At 45.2% G+C, this 10871-nt stretch overlaps 1 protein-coding gene across 1 annotated transcript in view; it reads right to left on the bottom strand.

The window, feature by feature from the left end:
* Positions 1 to 10871, bottom strand: part of LOC137430925 (disco-interacting protein 2 homolog C) — a gene marked incomplete in the record, with an annotated part of 587612 nt that overhangs the window by 279376 nt on the left and 297365 nt on the right. Inside the window, 2 exon segments of the mRNA XM_078782629.1 lie at positions 4147 to 4286; positions 4903 to 5017. Of these exon segments, the coding sequence (XP_078638755.1) occupies positions 4147 to 4286; positions 4903 to 5017 (255 nt within the window).

Below are 10871 nucleotides of genomic sequence, written 5' to 3'. Positions count from 1 at the left end.
AGACCAGGTCACTCTACTCTGGACATGCTGCTTCTGCTGTCTCAACAATGGATGGAGGTCCTCAATGCCAAACAGGAAGTTAGAGCTGTCTCCCTCGACATATCACGTGCCTTCGACACGGTCTGGCACCCCGCTCTGCTCACCAAACTCTCCTCCTTTGGTATCCATGGAAATCTCCACGCATGGCTGGCGGACTTCCTCTCTAGTCGTCGTCAACGTGTGGCCCTGAATGGGTTTCTCTCATCTCCTCTTCCTGTTCAGGCTGGAGTTCCCCAAGGCAGTGTTCTGGGCCCCGTGCTTTTTCTGGTCTTCATCAATGATCTCTCTGACTCTCTCGAAAATCCTCTCTATCTCTTTGCTGATGACTCCACTCTCTGCCGCTCCATTCCTCTTCCCTCAGATCGGCAGTCTGCTGCCTCCTCACTCTCTGAAGACCTGGACAAAATCACAGACTGGTCAAACAAGTGGAACATGTCTTTCAATCCTGACAAATCTCACACTCTTACTATGTCTCTCCGAAAAGATCGACTGGACAACCCTCCCATCTACTTTCTCAACAATCCTCTCCAAGAAGTTCTGTCGCTCAAGATTTTGGGTCTCACTATCTGCCATGATCTTTCTTGGGAAAACCACATTTCAAAGCTGGCCTCCAAAGCCAGTCGCCGACTGGGCATCCTCCGTCGTGCGAAGTCCTTCCTCGGCACACCTGAGCTCCTCACCACATACAAGGCTTTCATCCGCAGCTCAATGGAATACTGTTCTCCCCTATGGGCCGGTGCTCCTGCCTCACACCTAGCTCGGCTTCACGCTGTTGAAACCAAAGCTTTCAGAATTATTGGAATCTCCCGCGATGAAGCTATCTCTGAGGGCCTTTCACTCACTCACCGCAGGCAGGTAGGTGGTCTTTCTGTCTTCTACCGACTCCTCTCCGGCCTTGCACCCCCAGCTCTCTCTGTGCTCTGTCCCCCAAATATTCCTACAGGTCGCACAAGATCTGCCAGCAACCCTCTGATGTTAATATGGAATATTTTTTTTGTGGGGGTGAACTTACTTTTCAAGATGTCTTAGAACCAAAAGTTCATTGGAATTATGTTGAAATTATTCTAGATTTTGTTAATGTCACCTTTAAAAGAAACAAAAATCACATTTGACATTTCGAAACAAATAAATTGATCCTTGAAAGTGATGTAAACTGATATCGAACTCAATTCGTGGACAGTACTGTGTTAAACTTCTGTACGTTTTCCAGAAGTATCTCTTTATTTTGCACATGAGCCCAAATTTTTTTTTAACAAAAACAAAAGTTAAATTACGACTGGGATTACGGACAGTAAAATTACAGTTCAGTACTTCGTGTAACCCCCACGAGCATTCAGGAGAGCACGTACACGTTGAGGCATGCTGTTCACAAGATTTGCCAAGGTTTGGACAGGAATCGCTTGCCATGCAGTGACAATAGTCTGGTGCAATTGACGCACAGAGGTGCTGCTGGACCAAGTTGTTGATTTGACGTGTTAATTCTGCCGACAAGTTCTCTATCGGATTCATATCCGGGGACATGGCAGGCCACTCTATATGCTCTACACCACGGTCAGCAAGAAAGTGTTGCATCATGCGAGCACGATGAGGCCGTGCATTGCCATCTTGGAAGACAAAGTTTCCTCGAAAGGCTGCACGAGCAAATGGAAGCAATGTTTCTTCCAGAATGGCCCTGTACTTGAACTGGTTTAGGTTTCCATTCAGAACAACCAGGTCAGTTTTGCCCCCTGCATGAAAAGCATCCCAAACGGTCACCCCACCACCTCCAGCTTGGACTCTTGGCACTATACAATCTTTGTTGTCGGCTTCATGCACTTGTCTGCGCACTCGGACGCGGCCATCTTGATGATAGACCAGAAATATGGACTCGTCACTGAAGATCACGTGATTTCAGTGTCCTGGCTGCCATTGACGGTGCTCTCTGGCCCACTGCAATCGGCGCTGGCGGTGTTGTCTGGTCAGGCGTGGCTTTCTCAGGGGACGCCTGGCACGATAGCCTGCTTGAACCAGTCGTTGGTTGACTAGCCTTCTGGATACAGGCACATTTGTCAGTTGCTGCCATTCAGCCCTAAGCCGATTAGCTGACTTGGTACGGCCATTGCAGACTAACCGGTGCAGCTGGCGATCATCCCTCCTTGTGGTTCTGCGGGGACTTCCTGGCCTCGGTATTGGAGTAGGGACACCCCTCTGAGCATTTCGTTTCAGGATCTTTGACACCTGACCTTGAGTGATGCCATACTGCCGAGCAATAGCACACTGTTTCATGCCGTAATTTCGTAAAGCTACCACTCCATGACAAACAGCATTGTCGAGTTGACGGGACCATCTCCAGAGGAAGCGGCAATAACTTTTGGAGACGTGCAGCAGTTGTTTTCCACTAATACAGAACGCAACAAGCCTTGTATACCCGACTGTGAAGCCAATCATCAAATGCACCTGTCCGTACATTTTGCCAGGCCACCTGTGATATAATCGTGTTGTTGACTTCTTGCTGCGACAGACAATCAGTGACATGATTCTTTTAACAAAGAAATCACCGAAGCGTAAAAGAAACTCACCAGATTTATATGCTGAGTTCAGAAAGTAAACCTAAGTCAAGAAAAAAAAAATTCCATATTAAATGCCAAGTCTGTATATATGAACGGCGATTGGGAATTATATCCAATAAGTCAATTGTATAGTTCTCCTACCTTTAGTTTTGTCTTAACTCAACGTTTCGGCCAGCAACCTAGCATGCAATGGGGCCTCCACTCGCCTTTGTCAAGAGCTTCATCAAGATCCCACCTACATCAGGCTCTTGACAAAGGCTCGTGGAGGCCCCATTGCATGCCGGGTTGCTGGCCAAAACGTTGAGTTTTTAAGACAAAACTTTAGGTTGGAGAACTATAAAATGGATTTATTGTATTATATCTATATATATATATAAAAATATATATATTCAAACAAATACAGTGTCTATAGAAAGTCTACCCCCCCCCCCCCCCCCCCCCCTTTCAAAATGTTCACCTTTTTTTTTAACCTTAAAACCTGGAATTAAAATACATGAAATCAAACTTTTTCTACCTTTATTTACACATCGTAACCGACAACTTCCAAGTGAAAAACAAATTCTACAAATTTCAGAAAATTTATTTAAAATACAAAACTAGATTATCTAGGTTAGATAAGTGTCCACTCCCTTTTAATAGCAATTGTAAATTAGCTCAGGTATAACCAATCACCTTCAAAATCCTGTGTTAAATTGTAGCGATTCTGATTATTTCAGAATAAAATCAGCTGTTCCTGTTGGTTTCCTCTGCTGGGTAGTGCATTTCACAGGAAGGACTCAACCATGAGCACCAAGAAGCATTTAAAAGACCTCCGGGATGAAGTTGTGGAAAGGCGCAGATCAGGGAATGGGCATAAAAATATTTCAAAGGACTTGAATATCCCTTGGAGCACAGCCAAGACAATCATTATGAAGTGGAAGGTGTATGGTCCCACCAAGACCCTGCCTAGATCAGGTCGTCCCTCCAAAATGGATGACCAATCAAGGAGGAGACTGATCACAGAGGCCACCAAGAGGCCAATGGCAACTTTGAAAGAGTTACAGGCCTTCACGGCAAAGACTGGTCACTGTGTGCATGTGACAACAATATCCCAAGCACTCCACAAGTCTGGCCTGTATGGCAGGGTGGCAAGAAGGAAGCCATTGCTCAAAAAGCCCACCTTGAGTCCCGTTTGAGGAATGCAAAAAAACACCCTGGAGATTCTGAAGCCATGCGGCAAAAAGTTTTGTTGTCTGACGAAACCAAGAGACTGACTTTTTGGCCCAAATGCAAAACGTTACATTTGGCACAAACCCAACACAGCACATCACCCAAAGAACACCATCCCTACTGTTAAGCATGGTGGTACCAGCATCATGTTATGGAAATGTTTCTCATCAGCAAAGACTGCGGCACTTGGAGAATGGGAGATGAAGGGAATGGCAGCATGAGGAAAAGGGAAGGCAGCATGACGGAAGGGGAAGGGAAGGCCTATTTCTTATTAACCTTCTCCGTATTTGAAATACTTACAAGTAGCCACATTTTTATTAAATGAAAGGAACATGCGGACAAATCTCACCTCCAGGAATAACTTTTCCAGTGTCTTGTACTGTCAGCACAGACAATTTCTCCTCAGAGTCTGCACGGATGACGCCATAGCTTAGGCCAGACATGGAAAGCACACCACGGCCTGCAGCCAGTGTGCTATCAGCTGCAGGCCTGCAATAAAACATGATGCATTAGTAAGAGAGAGCAAATTACCACGTGTCATGCTCAACCTGCCTCATGTTCGTAGTTGTCACAATTATGCAGAAAACATTGGCTGACAGATATACAGACACAGGCAGCCAGACAAACGTCTCTCTTAGAGTTTCGATATAATTTGTAGAGTGTCTGTGTGTAGGTTTGTGTGAAGTCCTGCTCCCTGTTCCTCTTCCTCCTGATGGGATCTTTAACAGACAGACTTTGTACTTTGGAGACAGACAGACATGTTTCCAAAATTATATTTGTGGACAGTCTGTTTGTAAACTGATGTTTGTGGACAGATAGACAGACAAAGTGAGCCAATTGCATAACCATGCTTTTCGCTTTGAGTGCGCTGAGTAAAAACTGATAAAAGTGCCCATGGCCGAGTGGTTAAAGTCACTGCCTCAAACTAGTAGATGCTGTTCAATCACAGACAAAGCCAAGTTCGAAATATCTTTCTTCGTTAGTGCGAAAAAGCGTTCCACACACATAGACGCAGCTCCTTTAATATACTGTACATATAGATAAAAGCTACCACGCAGAGAATAATAAAAGATAAGAACTCAAAGTAGATAAGAGCTGCACTCACCTACGTATGGCCACAGTGAGACCTTCAGGTGACGTGGCACATGGACAGATAGCCTCAGGCTTCAATCCTCTGCCTTGAAATGCATTGATAAATGCATCACATGAAGACACTGACCCTGCAGATGAACAAAACGCATTACTAAGTAAACACGCAGGTAACCAATGATGAATGAATGAATGATCGTTTTAAGGCCATTTTCCCCGCTACAGCGGGGGTTAGCCTTGCGGGCCCCATGACAATCATGGTTCCCTGTTTTTGAGGCAATGTTTTTATGGCCGGATGCCCTTCCTGGCGCCAACCCTTAGTCGCCTCTTACGATGCGCAGGGATATGGTGTACCGATTCTAAACCGGGGTACACACCGGGATCATTCATCCCAGCAAGCTGGTACTCAATTTGCCGACCTCGGAAGGATGACAGGCTGAGTCAACCCCCCTGGCGTTAATTCAGCGATCGACCGGGATTCGAACCCAGGATCATAGGATCCCAAGCCGGCACCCTAACCGCTAAGCCAACACCAGGCTGTGAGGCAGGAGCAATGATATTCAAGTAAATATGCACGTAACCGATATTCAAGTAAATGTAGAGGTATCCACCGATATTCAAGTAAATGTGCAGGTAATCATTGATATTCAAATGAATGTACAGGTAACCACCGATATTGAAGTAAAAATGCAGTTAACCACCGATATTGAAGTAAATGTACACATAACCACTGATATTCAAGTAAATGTACACATAACCACCGATATTGAAGTAAATGTACACATAACCACCGATATTCAAGTAAATGTACACATAACCACCGATATTGAAGTAAATGTACACATAACCACCGATATTGAAGTAAATGTACACATAACCACTGATATTGAAGTAAATGTACACATAACCACCGATATTGAAGTAAATGTACACATAACCACCGATATTGAAGTAAATGTACACATAACCACCGATATTGAAGTAAATGTACACATAACCACCGATATTCAAGTAAATGTACACATAACCACCGATATTCCAGTAAATGTACACAAAACCACCGATATTGAAGTAAAGGTACACATAACCACCGATATTGAAGTAAATGTACACATAACCACCGATATTGAAGTAAATGTACACATAACCACCGATATTCAAGTAAATGTACACATAACCACCGATATTCAAGTAAATGTACAGATAACCACCGATATTCCAGTAAATGTACACATAACCACCGATATTGAAGTAAATGTACACATAACCACCGATATTGAAGTAAATGTACACATAACCACCGATATTCAAGTAAATGTACACATAACCACCGATATTCAAGTAAATGTACACATAACCACCGCTATTCAAGTAAATGTACACATAACCACCGATATTCAAGTAAATGTACACATAACCACAGATATTCAAGTAAATGTACACATAACCACCGATATTGAAGTAAATGTACACATAACCACCGATATTCAAGTAAATGTACACATAACCACCGATATTCAAGTAAATATGCACGTAACCGATATTCAAGTAAATGCACACATAACCACCGATATTCAAGAGAATGTACACATAACCACCGATATTCAAGTAAATGTACACATAACCACCGATATTCAAGTAAATGTACACATAACCGATATTCAATTAAATGTACACATAGCCACCGATATGCAAGTAAATGTGCACGTAACCAATATTCAAATAAATGCACACATAACCACCGATATTCAAGCAAATGTACAGGTAACCACCGATATTGAAGTAAATATGCAGTTAACCACCGATATTCAAGTAAACGTGCAGGTAATCATTGATATTCAAGTAAATGTACAGGTAACCACCCATATTGAAGTAAATATGCAGGTAACCAAAGATATTCAAGTAAATGTAGAGGTAACCACCAATACTCACGTAAATGTAGAGGTAATCATCGATATTCAGAAGACAAAGCTTTATAGGATTGAGGCATGGCGTGAATGAGGGGTGGCGTGAATGAGGGGTGGCGTGAATGAGGGGTGGCGTGAATGAGGGGTGGCGTGCATGAGGGGTGGCGTGCATGAGGGGTGGCGTGCATGAGGGGTGGCGTGCATGAGGCGTGGCGTGCATGAGGCGTGGCGTGAATGAGGCGTGGCGTGAATGAGGCGTGGCGTGAATGAGGGGTGGCGTGAATGAGGGGTGGCGTGAATGAGGCGTGGCGTGAATGAGGCGTGGCGTGAATGAGGCGTGGCGTGAATGAGGCGTGGCGTGAATGAGGCGTGGCGTGAATGAGGCGTGGCGTGAATGAGGCGTGGCGTGAATGAGGCGTGGCGTGAATGAGGCGTGGCGTGAATGAGGCGTGGCGTGAATGAGGCGTGGCGTGAATGAGGCGTGGCGTGAATGAGGCGTGGCGTGAATGAGGCGGGGCGTGAATGAGGCGGGGCGTGAATGAGGCGGGGCGTGAATGAGGCGGGGCGTGAATGAGGCGGGGCGTGAATGAGGCGGGGCGTGAATGAGGCATGGCGTGAATGAGGCGTGGCGTGAATGAGGCGTGGCGTGAATGAGGCGTGGCGTGAATGAGGCGTGGCGTGAATGAGGCGTGGCGTGAATGAGGCGTGGCGTGAATGAGGCGTGGCGTGAATGAGGCGTGGCGTGAATGAGGAGTGGCGTGAATGGGGCGTGGCATGAATGGGGCGTGGCGTGAATGGGGCGGGGCGTGAATGAGGAGGGGCGTGAATGAGGCGGGCCGTGAATGGGGCGGGGCGTGAATGGGGCGTGGCGTGAATGGGGCGTGGCGTGAATGAGGCGTGGCGTGAATGAGGCGTGGCGTGAATGAGGCGTGGCGTGAATGAGGCGTGGCGTGAATGAGGCGTGGCGTGAATGAGGCGTGGCGTGAACGAGGCGTGGCGTGAACGAGGCATGGCGTGAACGAGGCATGGCGTGAACGAGGCATGGCGTGAACGAGGCATGGCGTGAACGAGGCATGGCGTGAACGAGGCATGGCGTGAACGAGGCATGGCGTGAACGAGGCATGGCGTGAACGAGGCATTGCGTGAATGAAAAATTGCGTGAATGAAAAATTGCATGAATGAGGCATTGCGTGAATGAGGCATTGCGTGAATGAGGTATGGCGTAAACTCCTTTTCCAGGTACAGGCGACAATCTATGCCCAAGTTGTAGTGCAACCTCTCAAATGTTTCGATATACGGCACAGAACTCCACTCAACCTGAGTATTGTGAAACCAGGACGACTGCTCATTCTTCTTAAATATGTATGTGTCCTGTAATTTGAATTGTGAAATATATATTTAATATATTCCATCCTTATTCCATAGTGCTGCCTCACTGAGATATTATTTAGTTCGACAATTTAGTTCGGCTAAAAAATATTTGTTTAAAAATTAGATTGTTTGCAAGAAAATAGTGAAAAAAACATGATAGTGCGAAAGTTAAAACGTGATGAGCTTACTGTCTTTAAGGCTTTTAACATCTGTGCATAAGATACAATACTGGGTGCACCAAGTGTTACATCTGAGTGGAAAAATAAAATTTCAGGAAACAGAAAGTATACTGTATTATGTTGTTCTGTATATATTGGAGTATCCGAGTTTGAAGCATCAGACCTGCTACATGATTCGCTTTCACCAAAATGAAAATGAGAGTGCACTTCCACGCTGGATTCGTGCATAACGCAGCACCGGAAGACAAGGACACGAAAACAAGTTCCGATGTCGTCCGTAAACGGGTGGTCGTCTCCCAGCGAGTGACTGCTTTTCTATCACAACAAACGGGACCCAAGTTACACATAATCAAGTTTCGATCGATCCGGGTTTCTTTTCACTTTTGCTGGGATGTGATTCGTGCACGAAAAAAAATACAAGATTATCGTGAAAAAATTAAACTTTCTGATTGATCGATTGAATAAGCATCAAGGGCATTCTTCTTAAGGTATTTCTTAACCTACACACCTAGTTCATTTCACGAGTCCTTCGTGATTTGATAATGAAACTGACATCACAATTATTGTGAATTTGGTGGACACCAAGCGTTATGCACGAATCACTTATTTTGCCACACATTGTATGTCTCAAAGAATTTGAAAAAATGTAAAAAAAACACCAGGAGACATACTCGACATCAAACATTTCATTTCATTACAATTTTAATCATCAATGCATATTTTTATTTAAAGATAATGAAATAAAAATTGACAAAGTGGGAATGTCATTTTATTTCGAAAATATGCCATTTTTGTCTTGTTTACTCAACCATCGCAAATCTAAGTGCATGATATAATGTGAAAATCAGGTTTTTGCAGGTCCTCAAGACTATTTGCTACAACATAAACCCATAGGTGTCTTTTTATTCAGTTCATTTTTTTAAATTCAGGGCATTTTATTTAATCTGTATAAAAGTGTACCCAGCATTGTAGCCATGCACATATTCTTTCATTAAATAAAATTATGTACCGTACTTTCTTTGGAAGCCTTGTGTTGACTAAACGATTAACGTTCCTGGCTTGAGATCGCAATGTCCTGAGTTCAAGTCCTTGCCATGCCGTTGACTTTTTCTTTTTTTCTTTTGTATACAAGATCGAGGCTCCTGTAAGAGCTAACATTGATCACAAAGAAAAACAAACGGACACACAAAACATACAATAAAGGGAGCAGGAGACGAGATGCGGAGAGAGAGGAAAGCACACAAGTACAACAGCAGAGAACAGGGACTACAGAAGATCCCTGGGAGGGAGGGGGCATGGGGGGAGGAGGCATGGGAAGGTGGGGGGGGGGCGGGGGTGGGAAAGGTATAAACCACATGGACACTGCTAGAACTTCCAGGAAAGAAAGAAGTCGGTATTTCAAAAAAAAAGTGTATCTGGGGTGAATTAACGGGGGTAGAAGAGATCATGGTTTTGGGTGGGGGAAGACAAGAGATGGAGGTGAACAGCTGTTTTAAAGACGTGGCGGGAGGAGTGGGATTGAAGAGAGTGAGGGAGTTTGTTCCAGAGGTGGGAGTAAAAAGGAACGAAAGAGTGAAGGTGAGCAGGCAGCCTAGATTTTGGCAGTTTAACCATAAGAGAGTTGCTGGCAGATCTTGTGCGACCTGTAGGAATATTTGGGGGACAGAGCACAAATAGAGCTGGGGGAGCAAGGCCGGAAAGGAGTCGGTAGAAGACAGAAAGACCACCAACCTGCCTGCAGTGAGTAAGTGAAAGGCCCTCGGAGTTCGATTCATCGCAGGAGATTCCAATGATTCTCAAAGCTTTGGTTTCAACAGTGTGAAGACGAGCTATGTGTGAGGCAGGAGCACCGGCCCAGAGGGGAGAACAGTATTCCATTGAGCTGCGGATGAAAGCCTTGTATGTAGTGAGGAGCTCAGGTGTGCCAAGGAAGGACTTCGCATGACGGCGGATGCCCAGTCGGCGACTGGCTTTGGAGGCCAGATTCGAAATGTGGTTTTCCCAGGAAAGATCCTGGCAGATAGTGAGACCCAAAAGCTTGGTTGACAGAACTTCTTGGAGAGGATTATTCAGAAAGTAGATGGGAGGGTTTTCCAGTCGGTCTTTTCGGAGACATAGTAAGACTGTGAGATTTGTCAAGATTGAAAGACATGTTCCACTTGTTTGACCAGGCTGTGATTTTGTCCAAGGTCTGCAGAGAGTGAGGAGGCTGCAGAGTGCCGAATTGAGGGGTGAGGAATGGAGCAGCAGAGAGTGGAGTCATCAGCAAAGAAATAGAGAGGATTTTCAAGAGAGTCAGAGAGATCATTGATGAAGACCAGAAAAAGCACAGGGCCCAGAACACTGCCTTGGGGGAACTCCAGCCAGAACAGGAAGGGGAGATGAGAGAAATCCATTCAGGGCCACACATTGACTAAGACCAGAGAGGAAGACCGCAAGCCATGCGTGGAGATTTCCATGGACACCATAGGAGGAGAGTTTGGTGAGCACAGCTGGGTGCCAGACTGTATCGAAGGAGACAGCTCTAA

Source organism: Myxine glutinosa, chromosome 7 (genome assembly GCF_964187855.1).
Source record: "Myxine glutinosa chromosome 7, kmMyxGlut1.1, whole genome shotgun sequence".
Taxonomy (NCBI): Eukaryota; Metazoa; Chordata; class Myxini; order Myxiniformes; family Myxinidae; genus Myxine; species Myxine glutinosa.
This window is presented reverse-complemented; position numbering and strand designations above follow the sequence as displayed.